The 20,108-nt window shown below is 41.9% G+C and overlaps 1 protein-coding gene across 1 annotated transcript; it reads right to left on the bottom strand.

Annotated features, from left to right (window-relative positions):
- Positions 1-626: 626 nt before the first annotated feature.
- On the bottom strand, positions 627-15,889 carry LOC143419724 (uncharacterized). Its single transcript, XM_076887082.1, has 3 exons — positions 15,589-15,889; positions 7,067-7,161; positions 627-1,676 (listed from the first exon to the last, which is right to left on the bottom strand). Exons 2-3 carry the CDS (start codon positions 7,089-7,091, stop codon positions 754-756), a joined length of 948 nt encoding a protein of 315 aa, XP_076743197.1. The 5' UTR covers positions 7,092-7,161; positions 15,589-15,889; the 3' UTR covers positions 627-753.
- Positions 15,890-20,108: the final 4,219 nt, after the last annotated feature.

The raw sequence follows: 20,108 nt of genomic DNA, 5'->3' as shown, positions 1-20,108 counted from the left end.
CTGTGTCTTTCTGTGTCTTTGTTCTAATGTGTTTGCTCTGTGTTTAAATTCCCTGGACCTGTCCCTAGTCGTGGATGCTTGGAGAGTGGCTGGTAGCGAGCAGTGAGTGGGCGAAGAAGAGCCAGTGTTTTAACCTGTCCTCCCCACCTTGGATTCCCTGGAGCCCGGACCCCTGTCACAGTAATATACAGCACAATTCCCTCCACTGTCTGTACACCTGGTGAATGTGAAATAAACCCCACTCCTCAAACTGAAGAGTCCCGTGTGTAAGTCCTCAGTGAACTGTGTCAAACTTATGACTGCAAACAAAGTTTAGTACAGGGTGGGCCATTTATATGGATACACTGTAATAAAATGGGAATGGTTGGTGATATTAAAGTCCTGTTTGTGGCACATTAGTATATGTGAGGGGGCAAACTCCTCAAGATGGGTGGTGACCATGGTGGCCATTTAGAAGTCGGCCATCTTGGATACAACTTTTGTTTTTTCAATAGGAGGAGGGCCATGTGACACATCAAACTTATTGGTAATGTCACAAGAAAAACAATGGTGTGCTCGGTTTCAACGTAACTTTACTCTTTCATGAGTTATTTACAAGTTTCTGACCACTTATAAACTGTGTTCAATGTACTGCCCATTGTGTTGGATTGTCAATGCAACCCTCTTCTCCCACTCTTCACACACTGATATCAACACCGCAGGAGAAATGCCAGCACAGGCATCCAGTATCCATAGTTTCAGGTGCTGCACATCTCATATCTTTACACCATAGACAATTGCCTTCAGATGACCCCAAAGATAAAAGTCTAAGGGGGTCAGATCGGGAGACCTTGGGGGCCATTCAACTGGCCCATGACGACCAATCCACTTTCCAGGAAACTGTTCATCTAGGAATGCTCGGACCTGGCACCCATAATGTGGTGGTGCACCATCTTGCTGGAAAAACTCAGGGAACGTGCCAGCTTCAGTGCATAAAGAGGGAAACACATCATCATGTAGCAATTTCAAATATCCAGTGGCTTTGAGGCTTCCATTGATGAAGAATGGGCCCACTATCGTTGTACCCCATATACCACACCAAACCATCACTTTTGTTGTTCCAACAGTCTTGGAGGGATCCATCCAATGTGGGTTAGTGTCAGACCAATAGCGGTGGTTTTGTTTGTTAACTTCACCATTCACATAAAAGTTTGCCTCATCACTGAACAAAATCTTCTGCGTGAACTGAGGGTCCTGTTCCAATTTTTGTTTTGCCCATTCTGCAAATTCTGTGCGCCGATCTGGGTCATCCTCGTTGAGATGCTGCAGTAGCTGGAGTTTGTAAGGGTGCCATTTGTGACTAGCTAATATCCGCTGAAGGGATGTTTGACTAATGCCACTCTCCAATGACATGCGGCGAGTGCTACGCTGTGGGCTCTTGGTGACTGAAGCTAGGACAGCCACTGATGTTTCTTCATTAGTGACAGTTTTCTTGTGTCCACATTTTGGCAAATCCAACACTGAACCAGTTTCACGAAACTTAGCAAGCAGTTTGCTAACTGTAGCATGGGAGATGGGTGGTCTCGTAGGGTGTCTTGCATTGAAATCTGCTGCAATGACCCGGTTATTGCGTTCACCAGATATCAACACAATTTCGATCCGCTCCTCACGTGTTGACTTCTTCGACATGTCAATGGCTGTGAACAAAGAGAAACTTGTAAATAACTCATGAAAGAATAAAGTTATGTTGAAACCAAGCACACCATTCTTTTTCTTGTGACATTACCAATAAGTTTGATGTGTCACATGGCCCTCTTCCTATTGAAAAAACAAAAGTTGTATCCAAGATGGCCGACTTCTAAATGGCCACCATGGTCACCACCCATCTTGAGGAGTTTGCCCCTCACATATACTAATGTGCCACAAACAGGACTTTAATATCACCAACCATTCCCATGTTATTACGGTGTATCCATATAAATGGCCCACCCTGTAGTGTAACAGGCTGATAAATGTAGGTGTCATCAGCAAACAAGTGACACTGATTGCATAGCTTTAAAGAATGAAGTCAACTTTGTGTTAATTTGATGAAAGTTTAGCCTGGCAGTTTCATGGCCGATTAAGTTATTTTTATGTATAAACTAAACTATATAAAAATCAAAACATTTTTAATTTTCCTCTTAGTATGATAAATACGGATATTCTGTCACATACTGTTGATATCACAGAGTTACGGACAAGGCTTCCTGATATAATGGTAATTGGGCTGGCACTTTCTACAGTATCCCACATTGACCCATTCATACAGGCACTTTCTCTAGCTTTCTAACTAGAAAAGACTGATGGATGCATTGGAGAGCAACTTAGGGTTAGTATCTTGCCCAAGGATATTTGGCATGCAGACTGGAGCAGTCTGGAGATGACCTGCTACAGCTTTGAGGCATCAGTGGCAGCAAATCTTATGAGTTTATTTATATAACACTTTTCTAGTCTTTGCTGTTTACTCTTGCTTTCGTTTGCTGGTTAGGGTTTAGGGACCAAAAACTACCTTTGTATGCTGGAAAATTATATCTCATGTGATAGCAAAACGTGTTTTACTAGTGGCTTTCACGGCACCATTAACAAAGGACACTTTGTGAGAGGCCAAGGCAGCGTACAAGAGAAGGATCGAAGACTACTTCACCACCAACAACTCACGACAGGTATGGCAGGGAGTTCAGCACTTAACCAACTACAAACCTGGCAATACCACGTTGACTGAGGGTAACGCGGAGCTTGCAGAGGAGCTGAACCACTTCTTCGCACGCTTTGAGGTGAAGGGACCAGAGGCAGCAGCAGCAAAAACATCGGACAGCAGCAGCCCAAGCCTCATAGTGCAGGAATATGAGGTGAGGCGCACACTGAGGGCAGTGAACCCCAGGAAGGCCACCGGACCAGATGGGGTAACCGCAAAGGTCCTAAAAGAGTGTGCAGACCAGCTGGCTGGGGTCTTCACTAAGATCTTCAACACTTCACTGTCCCAGTCCTGCATCCCGCCGTGCCTAAAGTCAGCCACAATTGTCCCACTGCCAAAGCGTACTAACATTAGCAGCCTCAACGACTACCGACCAGTTGCTCTAACACCTGTTATAATGAAGTGCTTTGAGAAACTGGTCCGACGTCACATCATGTCCTGCCTGCCACCCACACTCGACCCGCTCCAGTTTGCATACAGAGCTAACAGATCAACTGAAGATGCCATTGCTACAACGCTCCACACCACCATCTCTCACCTGGAAGTGCAGGGCCGTTACGCCAGGCTGCTCTTTGTTGACTTTAGCTCTGCTTTCAATACGATACTCCCGGACAGACTAATAGATAAACTGCTGGAAATTGGACTTCCTTCCACCACCTGCCGCTGGATCAGAGACTTCCTCTCAGACCGTGTACAGAGAGTTAGAGTGGGGCCTCATCTTTCCTCAGCCCTCAGCCTCAACACCGGCTCTCCACAAGGCTGTGTACTGAGTCCCCTACTGTACACTCTGTACACACATGACTGTGTTAGTTCCCACCCAGACAACACAGTCATCAAGTTTGCAGATGATACCACTGTGGTGGGGCTCATCTCAGGGGGAGATGAGACTGCATACAGAGCTGAAGTTCAGAGGCTGTCAGATTGGTGTGCAGACAACAACCTGGACCTCAATACCACCAAAACAAAAGAACTGGTAGTTGACTTCAGAAGGAGGAAGTCCGAGCTGCAGCCTGTCAGCATCAACGGGGAGTGCGTGGAAAGGGTCTCCAGTTTCAAGTTTCTGGGTGTGCACATAGACACAGACCTCCAATGGAGCTCTAACACCTCTGCGGTCTTAAAGAAGGCCCAACAGCGTCTCCACTTTCTGAGAATCCTCAGAAAAATGGACCTGAAGAAGGAGCTGCTGACCGTCTTCTACCGCTGCTCCATTGAAAGTGTGCTGACATATTGCATCGGTGTGTGGTTCTCCAGCTGCACCACAGCACACAGAAAGGCACTCCAGAGGGTCATCAACATGGCCCAAAAAATCATTGGACATCCTCTTCCCTCCCTGAAGGACCTGTACAGCACTCGCTGTCTCAAGAGGGCACGCAGCATCCTACGGGACTGCACACACCCAGGACACCGGGTGTTTAAGCTGCTGCCGTCTGGCAGGAGGTTCAGGCTGCTGAGGTCCCGAACAAATAGACTCAAGGACAGCTTTTACAACAGGGCAATAGCCCTGATCAATGTAAATAGCTGACCTGACTGGATACCTCCCTGGACTTTTTAGGGGGAGGTAACAATGTTTAAAACGATAACAATAATATTTATATTTATAACAAGGTGCAATAATAATTTATGTGCAATAATAACAGTGTGCAATACACATACACTTATTCTTCTTTTTTATACTAAGTTAATATACTGTGTTGCGTTGTTTGTTACGTTGTGATGTGTCATATCGTGTCGTGTTGTGTTATATGTAGTGCCGACGTAGGACAGTTTTTCCAATTTCATTGTACTACTGTACTATGTATGACTGTGCAATGACAATAAAGAGTTATCTTATCTTATAAATAAGATTACTATGGTTTTGGCCAAATGGCCACATGTCACAGACATTAAAAAAAAATGGCAAGTCTTAATCAAAACAAGTTATGAAAGCTGCAAAAATACAAAGTTACACTGTAGCTGATATTAGATGTGATTCACCTTAACAGGATCATTATGTCATCATCTTTCGTGCACAAAGAAAATGAAATTAGTTAATTAAATCAGGAAACACTGCAAGCCAACCATTTTTATAGTGAGATTATTTCCTTTATAATATAATTTAATCAGTTTTCCTCTTATGGTGTAATGTTCAGAACTAACTATTGGATATAAAGTAGTAATCAGACCAGTAGTCTAGAGTGCCCACCATTATCATTTCAGTTTTCATCCAAGAAACTAATAAAAACAGTCATAAATTAAAGCTTCAGTGTCAGAATTTGAAAATACACTCAAATTGTGTTAGAGCGCTACACAATAAGCCTTCCCGACCTATTGTTGAGATTGTTCATGCTTCTTCTCTTCTAGATGAAAATAACTTCCAAATTTTCACGTGGTCACAATTAGCTGTGAAGATTTAGTTATCATCAGCATAGGCACAAGATGTCATCCATACGTTACTTGAGAGTTTGCCATACTGGTAACAATGTAACCAGTGGTTGCTAGGGAAAAGAGTGCTTTTCCCAAATGGTTCCTGCAGATTGTTCTCACTGCATGAAATCAGTTGCAAAGAAGGTGCTACACCAAAAACCTGCAACTAATTGGTTTGGTTGTTAGCAGACTGTTAAACACTAACTAGCAACTAGCTGAATTGTAGCACAACTGGAATAAGTGTGAACCAAACAGAAATGGTGGCAGACCAGTCTCTAGACTTTGCACAACTTACCTTATTCACATGATCCTACTTTGACATGGTGATTGTCACATGTCTAAAATAGTGGACAAGTTAACATCCCATGGTTAGTAGTCATGTGTGTATAAAACCTTATTAATATAAATTCCAGATTTTTTAGCAAATTGATTTTAGAGCCCCCATAGTTAAAGCTGGCTAGCTAGTTTGGTTAGCAAGGTGCATCTGTGATTTAAAATGATATCAAACGCTATGCTAATAACTAGAGCCCATTTGAATAGGATTAAAACAAATGAACCTGTTGGAGAACTGCTTACAGTGTCTATAATACAATTAAATGCTGTGCTTACATTAAAAAAGTAAGAGAAGGACATGTGGGTTGTTAATTATGTACCTGAATAAAGTTAAAAACTTGAGTATAGCAGAAGAAAGATGATGGTTTGAATCAAGATTATCTTGGATACATTTCTGTCTGGTATATGTTCAGATGGCAGTAATTATCAACCAACAAATGTGTGGGTGGGGGGCAAAATACTGTAGGCAGCCAAAGTTCTCTCCTGTTTCAGGCACCTTTGTTTTTCTTTTCTATGCTCACTTTCACACTCTCTGCGGGACCTCTCTTCTCTGGACATCCGATCCAATGTTTTGGGCCTGTCAAGCTGCACTTATGTTGAGCCTTTTCTGTTGGATTTGATTTCTTTTGAAAATAAACCCCAGCACAATATACCTATTCTTAAAGGGGGAACTACCATTTTAGCTTTTTCATGGTCCTAAAATCACAGGTCCCTTGTGTAACTTTAAACATTTTTGGTCAGCAGTTAGCTGCATTTCAGACAACTTGTATGTGTTATTACACCAAATGATGCACTGTGTGTTTGACTGGGTTTATGTCTGAGTGTAGATTATAAAGACATAAATACAGGAGAGGATGTAGAAAGAAGCACGCCAGGTTTACTGAGATAAAAGCCAAGAAAGGAACTCAGCACTTTCTCATTACCTGCAGATCACTCCCGTCCATTCTTTACTCTCCGCCATCCACGTTTGACGTTTGACTTGACAGCTCAGACCCCTGACCCATTACCATCGAGGACCCCAGGCAAAAACAAATGAGCTCACCCTCTCTCTTCATCACCATTCCGTTTGTCAAACAGGCCACATGTGTTTAAATTACCTCAAATATCAGCCAAAAGATCTGAACTGCACTACACCTCAAATCCCTGACTCTTTGACCCATGAAACATATAATTTCTGTCCCCTTTGTACATTTATGCCCTGCAGCTTTTCCTCAGGTCCTCAAAGTCTTTCTTGGTCTTGATTGAAGTGCGTGCAAGCTTTTGTTCTTGACAAGCATATCTAGGCATGATAAACTCTTCCTGGTTGATAAAACGTCTTGAAATGTTGCGTCATGACTTTTCCATGTTGCCACATTGCCGATTTATGACCGCCCCCTTCCAGTCCAAAAATTTATCTCAACCATTTCCTAAAAATGTAGACTGACTGCAGGACATGAGGCTGTTCCGCACATTTTTCCACATCATTAATGGACAAATTTGCTCTGATTGGTTCTCCGTGTTGGCTGTCAGATCACCTTTTATCAGGATTAGTCAGTGTCTGTGTTTCAGTCTATGCTGGTCATTTCTGGGGAGTACAAAACCACAATGAGGGAAATGTCTAAGTGCACCATGACTCACCCCTGTAACACTTCACTTCAGTCATGCTGTACGGTATGTCTCAGCTCCTTTTCTGTCTTGTGACAGCTGTGCAGCATTTCCAGTTGTGGAGCGAACTGAAGGCAAAGAAATAACCTACTTGAATAAAGTAAACAAACTGACAACACAGACTTTACAAATTTTGAAGGATGTTTAAAACACTCTTCCTTAAGAGTCATTCAGCTGTTGCGAGGATGCGTCGGTTCATGTGCAAGTGTGCAAATGACAAAAAAGACGTATTTCGGCAAAGCCCGCAATTATTGGAGCCTAGCAGGCTCTCATCTCACTCTCCATCCGCAGTCTTTCCATGCTGACCACATCTATCTCTCCCACCCCCTCCTCTTTATCCTGTGTCTTGCGTTTTAGCTGCCAGACATAAATCAAGCGTCTGGAATGGAAACACTCACGTTACTGGTGTGCCACACATGTTTATATTTAAAGCCTTTTCCTCCTTTTTTTTCCTGCCCTTTTGCAGAGACAGCACCTGAATAACACAAGAGAGGGAAACCGCTGGAAAGTGTGATTCAGCTGACAATGTGCCCCCCCTCCCCCCCAAATCCAGTCCTGGAGCTCCCACTCCAACAGTTTAACTAAGTTACTTCAGTGCATTAACCAGAGGAAAGGGAGGAGCGAGACAGAAAGAGGGAGCGAGGGGGAGAAAGAAGAGGAGGTATGGTTTTGCTTGACCCGTGAGGCCGACAGAGGTGGAAAGAATGTGCTGTCCAGCCGGTGAACACATTAACATTGAGGGGAAAAAAACTTCCTACAAGCAGCTTTCCCACCATCTTAACCCCCCTCCCCTCACCCAGAGTTTACATGGAGACAAGGAGGAAGGGGGAGAAGAGGAGTAAACAGGATTGGGAGGAGGGGAAAAGCAATGCAAATTGCAGATATGGAAAAGATACTCAGTGGCATCAGCTCCATAGTATATATAATGACCAAAAAAATGCTAAAGATCAATTCATGCAGTTGAAGGTGTCTATGCACACGTTCCTGAGTCAGCTCTTTGCGGAGCCAAGCGTCTGCCTGCTGCAGTCTTCCTTTGGCATGGCACTCTTCTAGGCATGATCTGATATCGTCGTGTTGGTGTTGTTCCCAGATCATCATACTAAATGTTGTTCCAGGATCAACACTGCAAGTGACCAATCAGAATGTTGTGACGTCATACTTTTGCGACTTTGGGAAAAACCGGCCTAAAACAAAAAACTGTACTTAAGCTGCGAGAAACCACCTTTGTTCGCCGATCAATGGACCAAAAGAATCCTGACTCTAACCCTAACCCTAACCCTTTAATAAATGGTAAGCAGAATTGATATTGTCCTTGCAACATTGGAATGTCATAAATGCACGAATGGGTTGGCGCGCAAAAGAATAACGTCACAACAACGTGATTGGTCACTTGCAATGTTGTACCTGGAACAACATTTTCATGATGATCTGGGAACAACACCAACACGACAATATCAGATCATCCCTCTTCTAGCATGCAATTCTGCTTCTCCTTAACTTCTGGGCTGCCAAAGAGGCAGTAACAACAAATAGTGAGGTATTTGTGTAAACTCACACAAGAGGCCATGCGCGTAGATTTGGGAACTCACGAGAACCACTGGTTTATGAATCATAAAGAAACGATATACTACATATCTGCTTTAATTCATTTTATAAGTTAATGAGATCATATTGATCCTGCTTTAAGACTGCTAAACTCAGTCACACAGGCCTAGAGACTGGTTGGTAACCACCTGACAACCTGTGGTTGCTAGGGAAAAATTGTTGGCTGGAGGTTCCTGCTGTCATTGTGTGAAATCAGATGCAAAAGAGGACACTGCACTGTTTTGGTTGCTACCAAAAGAATCCTCCGAAATTCGCATGGAAGACAGTGAGGTGTCTGAAGACACTTGCTAACCACCAAAAAAGTGCAGCACAAACTGCAAATGGACAATTGCCTTAGAAATTTTGAAATTCTGTGTTGGTTTCAGTGGAACAACTTTTATTTTCAAGGTGAATTTTCTCTATTTCTACTGCTTAGCAAGTAGCTGACGAGTGCTTGCACACAGGTCAGCAACTTCTATACAAGTTTCACCCAGCAACAGGCAGCAACCTCCCACAACTGCAAGCTAACCAGTTAGGGAAAGCACTAGTTTTCCTAGTGACCAGTTTTTACCAGAGGTTCAGTGACTAGTCTCTAGACCTACGCGACTGAGGGTTTACGTTTTTCACAGTGATGGCCACCAATGTGCATCAACTACTGACAAGTAGTCGGGGAATACTTATTTTTATTTAGCAACCAGTGGTTGCTAAGCATGTGAAGGATCAGAAACCATGTCAGTTTTTACCAGACCAGTTGTTAAAATTATTAAGTGTCTATATGTGAGGGAAAGAAGCGCACCAAGACGTGGCACAAAGGCACCCTCGTTGCTATCAACCCAGTTGGAAATGGTACATTCAAGTATAAAGTCAAGTTTGATAAAGGTCATATATGACATTTGAGTCATATAAATAAAAATTGCTGACCACAGCTGGCCAGCTCTTGGCTCCTCGAGTTACAACACCGAGTTATTGCACATGGAACTAAAAAATGGATGAGAAAATCTGGGGCCTTGAGGAGATTTAAAACCGTTTTCCTGCCAATACCTTACGTGACAGGAACACTGTTTATGGAAAGACAAGGATTTTATTTGATTTCTTTCCCATTTTTAATGGTTTGTGAAGCACAAACTTTGAAAAATCTTTTGATCTCTGGGGTATTTAGGTGTGTCAAGATTTCAGCACATACAGTAAGCCTGACAATTGAGAAAAATACTTTCCATAATTTGATCTAACACCTTTAAAAGTGTGTCTAATGCAGAAAACAAACAAACAAACAAACCGACAGACCAGAAAACTGTTCAACCTAAAAGCAAACAATCAGAATCCTGAAATGTTGACAGCTGTGATGTTTCCTGTTGTGTCAGCAAATAGCAGGCCCACCCACCCAGCATTACGTGTCTGCGTGAGTTATGTGTCTTTCCCTGGACTTACACACACGTGTCTAGGTGTCAGGCCTCCTCTGGGGGTCTCTGGCCCTGGTAAATGGCAGCTTATGAGTAAAAGACTCACACCTGTTTGCCTGTCTGCTGAAGTTGACCATTTCAGGTCAACTTCCAACTCCCAGAGAGGAGAGCCTTTCAAGTTCCCTGTGGAGACAGCTTTCCACTGGGGGGGGACCTTCTTGTCATGACCTCCCAGGAGGAGTGGCATTCATTGTATCAGCTAAGAGTCCCTTTGGAGACATAGCATGAATTGGAGGCAGAGAGGAAGATTGCGGGAGGGGTCAGAGGGGTGCAGTCTGCCTAGGATATGGCTTCCTAAGCTGGGGATGACTCAGCTGCAAAACATCTCCTTCCAGGCAAAACATCCACGTCAGCACTCTCCCACAATCCCATTGGGTATTTTACAGACTTTCCATATTTACAGGACTCATTAATTCTAAGCAATTTAGAGGATCTGTACATTTGTTACTATACCTGTTCATATTTGTGAAACAGATACTTAAACTGTTAACACTGCTTTTTCTTGTCTTTGAGCATGCATGAGTACATTGATGTGAGTTGGCATAGCTGAGAGTATGTGTAAATTTTCTGGGAAGTGTTGATAGCTAAGGGGAGAGGGGTCTAATGCCTTAAGCAGACTGTGGCTTCTGTAAACAGAGTCTTTCAGCCCCCTGATCTGCTCAGCCTTGCACCCCACAAGCAGCTTCCTGTCCTCCTGCTGGACCTTCTGTGTAACCCTCCAATCCACCCCCAAACCTTATCACACACACACACACACACACACACACACACACACACACACACACACACACACACACACACACACACACACCGGCACTTTTATAATCCTTCTTAGTTCTGATCCCATCTTCATTCCTTTGATACAAACTCTAAACTTCAAATTATGAGTGCATGCTGTAGGGCTGCTAAAGGGGTTCAGTCTTTTCCACCAAGCAATTTTATCATCCCACAAACATGTAAAGAGGCCTTTTTGACAAACAGTTCAAGTGTAGAAACATTTGTAGCATAGAGTACTGCCTCAGTCTGACCAATTTTTAATCCATAGAAGTGATCAGCATCATGTTCGTGCAATGAGAGTACTAACAAATTAACAAACTATGCCTAGCAGATAAGAAAATCAAATACCTTCTGATGCGTTCAGTTGAGTATGAATGATGATACATAGACAACACTTAGACACAAAAAAGTGCTTGTATAGGTGTGTGTGTGTGTGTGTGTGTGTGTGTGTGTGTGTGTGTGTGTGTGTGTGTGTGTGTGTGTGTGTGTGTGTGTGTGTGTGAATTGGTAAAGGAGACATTTTGGAAAAAGTGCTCAAGTGACGTAGAAAAGCACTATAAAAGAGTCCATTTACCAAAGTTGTGAGGTAAATGGTAGGAATACAGGATTAATATGCTATAATGAATAATGTATAATGTATGAGAGCTGTATATTCCTCACTGCTTGTCTCCTTGGCTCAGCCATTAGAAGTGAGTTACCATATGAGTAAGCATGATGCAAACAGTAGCTAGCTAGCAGGCTACACATGTGTTCCGACTTTGTTTAGTGCATACGTATATGTTACTTTGTCATCCTCAATGCAGAACATTTTTTTGTTTTGTGTAGAGTGAGAGAAGACGAGTTGAAAAAACAGATGGAGACAAACATTGCAAATGTCATTTCCTTTGCACAGCAAAAGCATTTTCATGCTGTAAGCTAAATGTCTCCCCACGCTCGTTTAAAACCAGGTGTTGCCAATTCATTTTTGTTGTTTTTTCCAACCTAAAATAGGCAGAGGAAGAAAATAGCTTAATTATGATTAGTGGACTTTACACAAAACTTTTTTGTGGAGGAAATATTGTTTGACAGGATCTCCCTGACATATTTTTGTGGACATGTAACATGAAAACTTCCTTTCTCCAGTTATATAAAAAAGTGTTTCATGAGAACGGACACTAATGATGTTGTATTGTCTGGCTTTATGGCTAGCTGTAAAAGAGGCAGCTGAAGTTGAGGCTCATTAAGTGGTGCTAAATACCATGTCCTGAAGCTGGGGAGAACTTGGGAGAGTTAGGGTAAAACATGTCTGCAACAGCCCACATCACACAATACAACTATGCAACCACAAAATGCCTATCGCTTTATGTCAGAGGTTGTAAGTGGGGTAAATTGGAAACAACACTGTTGCACAGATTTTGCAAGTTTGAGGCAATTTCAGGCAATTACAGTAAAAGGTTTGCTTTCGACCAACAAGCGTATCTTTCAGTGGCCTCAGTCAGTTTATTAAAACATTACATGGAACTGCCACAGCTTGAATTTCCAATGGAAAGGTACTTGTATCCAAATGGGAAGTTAAGAAAGGAATGTTTTCTGTGTCAGAGTCATTCCTATGCATTTCTCTGCAAATGCAGGAGGGCTGGTGCAGGGAGTGAAGGAAGTTTGGGACAACAAGACAAAGCCAATTTGGAAAGCTGACCGTTGCAGACTTTCTGTGCCCTGCCTCGACCTGAGGCTTTACTGGGGCAGAATGAGCTAGAGCATGAGCACCCTCTGGAATCCAAACATCCACCTCAGCTCAGACAGAAAAGGAGTAATTTGAGAAACTATAATGAAATCCATTCTCTCACACCTTTTGCAGAGAAGAGTGAGAAGAAACCTTTTCACATGATTTTCTAAGGTTGTGGTTTGTCCCACCTAAAAATGTTCTTTTTGGCAGCCCCATGTTTCCATAAGTCAAATTTAATTTGATATCACCTGACACCTAAATTGAGCGTCACCAACCAAAGTCCGCCGCGCAAAACAAAACAGGCAGCGTCCTGGCCACATCCATCCACTGACAACATAGCTTCAGAACAGTGTTAGAGATGAGCATCCACAAGAGCATAATTTAGAGCCTCATTCGATTCCAGGAGCTAAAAGTAGCAGTAATGAAGTCTCAACCTCACACAGTTGCGGTCTTTCCCTGTTATTTGCTAAATTTGAAAAGCACATAAAATACATGTTTTTCTTCCAGATTTTTCACAAGAAGGCTAGACTGAAATATACTGAAGTATTACATATTATAACAATTGGAGCTGTCCAATTTGCTCAAATCAAACTTTAGGCAATGGTTCATCTAATTTGTCTGATAATGTGTGCAATAAAGGCAAACAACGCAACCTGTTCTCCCCCCAACTGTCATTTATAGTGATGGTTGGTCAGGACCTCATTGTATACAACATTAGATGTGCTTATAGTCAATGCACACTGAATCATTTCATTAGTAACCAGGGAGTTTAAAAAAATGTTTTTAAAGTTGAGAGTCGTCCGGTTTATAATGTGTGGACAACAAAGAGAAGTTCTTTAACTGAAGCATAACCAGATTTTTGCTGGTTTGGAGCCTAAACCTAACCAAAAAGCAAGGCAAAAATGAAAAGTGAAGTAAAAATAGCCATATGGGATGGAACTCGAACTCCTACTGGTTGAAAGTCCTGAGGTATATTATAATATAATCACAGGACTCCATAAAGTCTTGTGTAAAACTAAGTAAATTCTGATGCACTGATTCAGTAACTTGAACTAATGATTTACCGGCATTCACTCAAGCACAAATTCTTTAAGGTCCAAGTACATCATTTCAATCAGGTTGAGGTCTGAACTTTGACTGGGTCATTGCAGCACCTTAATCCTTTTTTCCCAGCCACTCTGTTGTAGATTTGCTGCTTTGGGATCATTGCCCTGTTGCATGAAGTTTTGGCTGTCAGACAGAAGGCCTCACATTTGTCTCTAGAGTACTTTGGTATACAGAGGAGTTCATGGTCCGCTCAATGGGTGCAAAGTGCACAAGACCTGTGGCTCTAAAACAAACCCAAATCATCACCCCTCCACCACCGTGCTTGACAGTTGACTTAAGGTCATTATCCTGATATGTTGTGTTTGGTTTTTTGCTAAATATGGCACTATGAATTATGGCAAGACATCTTTATTTTGCTTCTGTCTATCCAAAGGACATTGTTCCAGGAGTCTTCTGGTTTGCTCATCTACTTTTTTACGTCCTTTAAAAAAGGCTCGTGGGAATGCTTTCAAACAAGTCAAATCTGTTAAGGCTTTTTCTAATAACATTTAACATATGAACCTGTATAGTATATAACATTTAACAGCCTGTATAGTCTGAGCAGTAGCATTTGACCTTGGGGTGAATTTGCTGTGATGTCCACTCTTGGGAAGACTATTTGTTAACACACATCTGAATGCTCCAGACAAGCAAATTACTAAAGCAAAAAGGTGTTTGCTGATCTTCAGCTAATCACATGCTTTTGAACTAGTTGCACTAGTACTAGTTTTGTACTAGTTGTGCAAGGATACTATTTGCATATTAATAGGATGAGAAGCTAACTGTAATCTAAATGTACTGTAGTCTGATCAGTGTAACTGTACAGTCAAGGGAGAAGAAGGAACACACTTCCCACGACTCTAACAACCACTGTGTTATGTTTACTCACTGTATTAAACAATTGTTTCTCCTTTATAAGGCTGCAATCCCTCAAAACCAACTTTAGTCTGATTGGCCGCCCCTCCCCAACAAAAGGTTTGAACCTCAGGTGGGTGGGGCAGAGCTGTGTGCTTATGATGGTCATATTAAACACCCCAAGAACAATACGTAAGCCTGCAGAGAGCAAAGGGCTCTACTGGGGTGATATGTTGCCACAGGGGTGATATGCAGAAAAAAAAACCCTTCTTTTGAATCTGTCTGGTTTTGAGTCCAAACCCTTTGTTTATAACTCAGCTAGCTGTTCATGCAGCTCATTAACATTTTTGTTTGACTCATGGATGGTTCACTTCGTGAGTCAAATGATAATTCAGTGTCCAGCTGACCCACTTTAAGACAAGTACCCCATAGGATCTAACATAACTGTGTTCGGGGCTAAAAGACTGAGCTGCAAGCTGCAAATACAAAGCCAGCAAGCAGGGATGATTATTAAGGATATCGCCTGTCTTTGACATCACAAGGAACCAAGAGTAGAAAAAAACTGTACAAAACAAAGTGTTTTCAGCAGTCTGAAAGCCTGAGCTCTTGGCTCACAGGAATTATTTATGTGAACTATGGTCATGTTTAGTGTAACCATCCACCTATGTAACAGTGTAACCCTGACCTGACCCTCATTCCCAAGTAATAAAGAGCTCAGCGCTTCCATCATCCAGGATATCACAGCCACTACTCTGCCATTCCTGTCATCCATCATTTATGTATTTGTGATGTGGGAATTTCTGTTATTATCACTGCACTTCTTACTGTGAGGAGTTCTTGAGAAAATAACTCTGTTAAAATAAAGCTGTTTACATTTTTCCCTGGAACGACTCGAGGGCATGTCTGTTTCTTATCCCAGAGACCGGAGTCATTCTCCCTTTTATAGCGAACACCCACCCGCTCAAACTACACACTCGTGAGATGAACCTCTGAGAAAATGAGTCTCCATCAAGCTGTGTCAGACATACTTAACTCTGCTTGGTGGAGGCTCTTTTGGTCTGTCTGTCTCTCTGCAAGGATGCCTGTCTGTTCCTTCTCTGTTTTTCCATGGAGTCACGGTCACACCACCACTTCACTCTGATTGGACAGAATCATGCTGACAGAAGGATATTGGATCATGGTCACAGTAAATGACAAATCTGTCGTCCAAGACAGAAATGGAAGCAAAACCAAGCTAAGGGATGGGTTACGCGGAGACGAGAAGGAAGAAAAATAAGAGCAGGAACATTACAAATGATAGGTGAGGGAAGTGGAGAAGAGGGATCTAGAAGAGAGGGGTTGTAAAAATCACGGAAAGGAAAAAGAAGTGAGCGAGGGAAGGAGGGAGGGAGCATAGGGGAAAAAAAGTGACGGAAAGTTAAAACGTGGGAGCTGTGAGAACGTGAGGCAGGCGGAGCAGAGAGTGATGCAAATGGGTGGGATGGAATTTGCTCAAAAGCAGGGGCCAAGGCAAATGTGCAGCTGTCAAGGACTTTTGTTCTCTTTAAAAACATCTTTTGCTCTTTGTGCTTGTTTCAACACACCAACGGTGAAAAAGCCAGTGGTGAAAAATGTAAAAGAAAGAGGAAAAGGGGGAAAACAAGGAAGGGGGAGCAATAGAAAGAGAGGTAGATCCCTTAATGCTGACTGAAGAGTAACCAGACAGAACAAGTGAGGGCAGTAAAACTGAGAAACAGAGGAAGAAAAGTGGGGATCAATAAGTTTGGAAGAAACTAAAGCTGTGGAGGAGAAAGTTGGTAGAACTATGCACAAAGTCAAAAGTGAAAAGATCATTCTAGCAGTGGGGAAACTAAAGGAAAACGGGAGAAAAAAAGAAAGGAGGAGAGGAATTAATAGCATTTTTTCGGTGCACCATGTATCCCTCACCCTCCCTGTGGACCCAGGGCCGGCGCACATGTCAGCACAGCAGTGCGCATATGTTTCTACTATTACACGATAGGCTGTGGAGAAAATATAGGAAAATTGTATCTGTGTGTGCATTGGGAGGGGGCAGGAAAATAAAGGGGGTGGAGTAATATCGATAAAGAAGGCTTTCCAACAATGAGCTCCACCTTCACGTGCTTGAAGTTTTCCAGTCATGGCCCATTAGCCCCGCCCTGTCCCACCTCCTTCCTGCTCAGAGTGAGCCAGATCCACTCTACACCCTTTTCTGGTGTAGATCATGGCAACTCACTTCCAGCTATCTAAAGATAACACACAAATGTAGCTTTTAATAGAAACTTCAGTTTGATTTAATTTTTCAGTTTTTCATGTAAAGTTACCATTCACAAGCCACAATGCATTATCAGTGCGACCAACACAGTGTTACTGTAACGTAATGTTTGGTATGTTGCTGCTGTTATGCGGGTACTTGGCTGTTAAGCTAGCAAGCATTGTTATTTTAATGGAGGACAGAGAGATCCACCATAGGGCTACCATGATGTCACCCAACAAGGTCAACTGTGACCTTTCAAGATGGAAATGGTTGTATTTGGTAGGGTGGTATTGGGGTTTTTGACCTATCACCACCTCTGCACAGAACCACACCGTCCAAAAAGAAAAAGAAAAGAAAGCTATGCAATTTTCTAAATTACAGCACAACAATTAGTAATGGCTAATGATAATTAAGTATGTTATCTGGATGGCAGTGCAACCCAAAACTATGTCACCAAACCTGGTCAGTTACCGCCATTTCAGTGATATATCTGTCCAGATATTCCCAAATTACAAAGAGGAAGATGTCGCAACAGCTTCAAAACAAGAGATTTCCAGGAGAAATCTTTGAACAAGTGACACCTGCCAATCAGGAGAATATTATAGAAATTATCTCACATCCTCAGCACCACACAGAGACATCAATATTAGCACTTCTAAGGAAATTTGCTCTTAATATTATGAAAAGATCTTTTATGTTTTGTGCTTCTGAATTGAATCGACTCTGTAATTTTTCGTCCAACTAACAGACAAAAGTGCAATATTCACTTTCTTTTTGTCCTTTCTCTACTAAATGATAGTAGCAGAACAGTTGCTAATGTTTGTACTGGGAAGCTGGGAAGTTAGTGCACATTGCTATAAACGTTTGTGTCACATTTGCCTACTGCTATAAATACACTACGCGAGACTAAAGCAGTAATGTGATGAGTACACAGATCCCTGGTAAAACACTCTGAAGGACTGTGCTCACTGCATTCATATTATGTTCTTTGTTAGGTGCTTATAAAATATTTTTAGAGCAACTGTAAGTGAAGTAAAGCGGCGTTTTTATGCCATTGCATTGTCTTATCCTACATAATGCCTTACTTGCATTTTTCATGTGTGGCAAATCATTAGTAACAGCTGATCTTTAAAACTGGGAATGCACATGTTTCAAACGCTTTGAATGTTTGAATACCCCAGAGGCATGGGAGAGGAAACACTTTGTTCCATCCACACATGGTTGATGAGCCTGTCAAACAAACTGTGTGTGGGGCTGATAATCTATGAAAGAGAGAATATGAGACAGAAAACAGGAAAGAGTGATGGGTTTATACGCTTGCACTGTAGGCATTCGTGTGCCTTTATGTCTGTGCTTTCAAAATGTGTCCAAACATAACATGCAGGTTTGTGTGTGAGCATTTGAGAAGGGTAAAGTGACAGATTGACATTAAAAGGAGGGAAGTTACATGTGTCCCACGTCCACAGACGTTATATTTAGCTCTGTACATATATAGACACACCATCCTAAATAAATCCGAGACTCTTCTTTCTTTGGTTCTCTTTCAGGACTTGTCTGATTTGTAGTTGTTACCAGGGATGTCACAGGTCCCTGCATGGTGAGGCTTCTGTATTTATCAGTTAAATAAAGTCATAGTTTAGACACATTATTATCATTCAATAGCAGGCCATCTCTAAACAGCCAGTCCACAACTAACTTCACATAGTCTGTAATATTATCATTTTTGGGTTGCCATCCATGAAATCCATTGATCCTTATTGTGTTTCTGTGGCAATTTTATATGAAATCTGCTTGTTAAGTGATTACATATAAATCCTGTTTTGGGTCCAAGTCCTACTGTGTTCATTGAACCTTTTTAACATGTTGTAATGCATCAATCTTACCCATAAGATTAACCGGTGATTGTAGTCATCCTTTCTGGCTTTTTATTAGCACTGTTCATGTGCATTGCAACTTGAAGCTCAGTTTTATAAAGTTTATGATGTAACTACGTCCCATTCGCTCATAAATTGCCAGACACCAAATATTTGAACGCTTCAGAAAAGAACTCTAAGCATGACTAAGATTTCAAAGGGTACATGAAGCTTAGGATCAGGAATTGTTCATAGAGTCATCCAAACCACGCAGCAGCATTTTAATGACTTGCGGATGGCTCATTTCAGATGTTCTCTTGATTGAAGTTTCGTGGCATTTTCTTCATTCCCTACAGTTGCATTTGTCTCTGTCCATCAGGGATCCACAGATTAACCTTTATTGAGGGGAAAAAATGTAACCTTCATCTTCTATGTTTACTCTACTAATTATTTAAATGATCCTATCCATAGTTCTGTAGGTAGCCACCAGGTACCATCATTATATGTCAGCTCAACTTCAAGAATTCTACAAACATTGCTACTTTTTGTTTCTTTATTCATGTCTAAAGGGGAAGCAGAAATGTGTGTTCTCATGTTTTATCACCTTTATATGAAAAGTAGCAAAATAGCTTCCTGCTAATTTCTAACTTATTTCACACATGCCTGGATATTAAACTCTTTTTTAACACCTGGGAGAACAGCCACACTAATCACTTTATTGGAGATGAAAGATGTAACTTTCAGTGATGCCACAGTGCTGGCTTGATTTTGGGAAATGGAGAAGAGTTTTGGACTGGCTGAAAGACTTAAAAAATTGGAGGGGGTCCATGTCCTCCTTCGGGGATCTGCATACTCTTGTTTTAGCATAGCTCACTAGCATGCTTTGCATAAAAGATAGACAGCCACCGTGATATCAGCCAGCAGTTTGTAGACTATGGTTTTGAACTCGTTGACTTCTGTGTTGACGGCTGTCACCATTTTCTTCAGCATAATCATAATCGTTTAGGTGTAAGAGATGGCAAATAAGTACAAAGTGTGCTTTGGGTGTCTGTTTTGGTTAGTGGGCTTAAAACGGGTCTCTTATTCTTAACTTGTCTCATATAAGCCATTGAAGATCCCTTAGCACTGCATTTACATGCACTGGACAAGAAACAAAGGAAGACACAGTCTACATACAAACCACAAAGAAAACTTCTCAGTCCTTCAGTTTCCCAATATAAGCATTATTTTTCTCTCAAAGAAGGAGCCGTTATCTCTCACCACCTGATATTGCCATAGTCAGTGTATCAAAGGACACCTTGAGCATGTCTTTGTGTTGCCTGCCCAAATAGCAGTATCTGATTGTGTGGGATGAGAGTGTGTTATTGGAAGAATTAAGTGTAAAAACAAAGCTAACTTCGCTGCCATCTTCAGGGTAGCTTCTTTTAAGTTTCTTTTAGTG

The sequence above is a fragment of the Maylandia zebra genome, linkage group LG7 (assembly GCF_041146795.1).
Source record: "Maylandia zebra isolate NMK-2024a linkage group LG7, Mzebra_GT3a, whole genome shotgun sequence".
Lineage (NCBI taxonomy): Eukaryota > Metazoa > Chordata > Actinopteri > Cichliformes > Cichlidae > Maylandia > Maylandia zebra.
Note: the sequence above shows the minus strand (reverse complement) of the source record. Positions and strands in the feature narration are given on the sequence as shown.

What these genes read in the sequence shown, in the direction of transcription:
- LOC143419724 (XM_076887082.1), bottom strand. Translation starts at nt 7,091, where the DNA reads ATGACTGAAGTGAAGTGTTACAGGG. An exon ending in TGAAGTGAAGTGTTACAGGG is followed by an intron (nt 1,677 to 7,066) that starts GTGAGTCATGGT and finishes CTTTGTTCACAG; the next exon opens with CCATTGACATGTCGAAGAAG.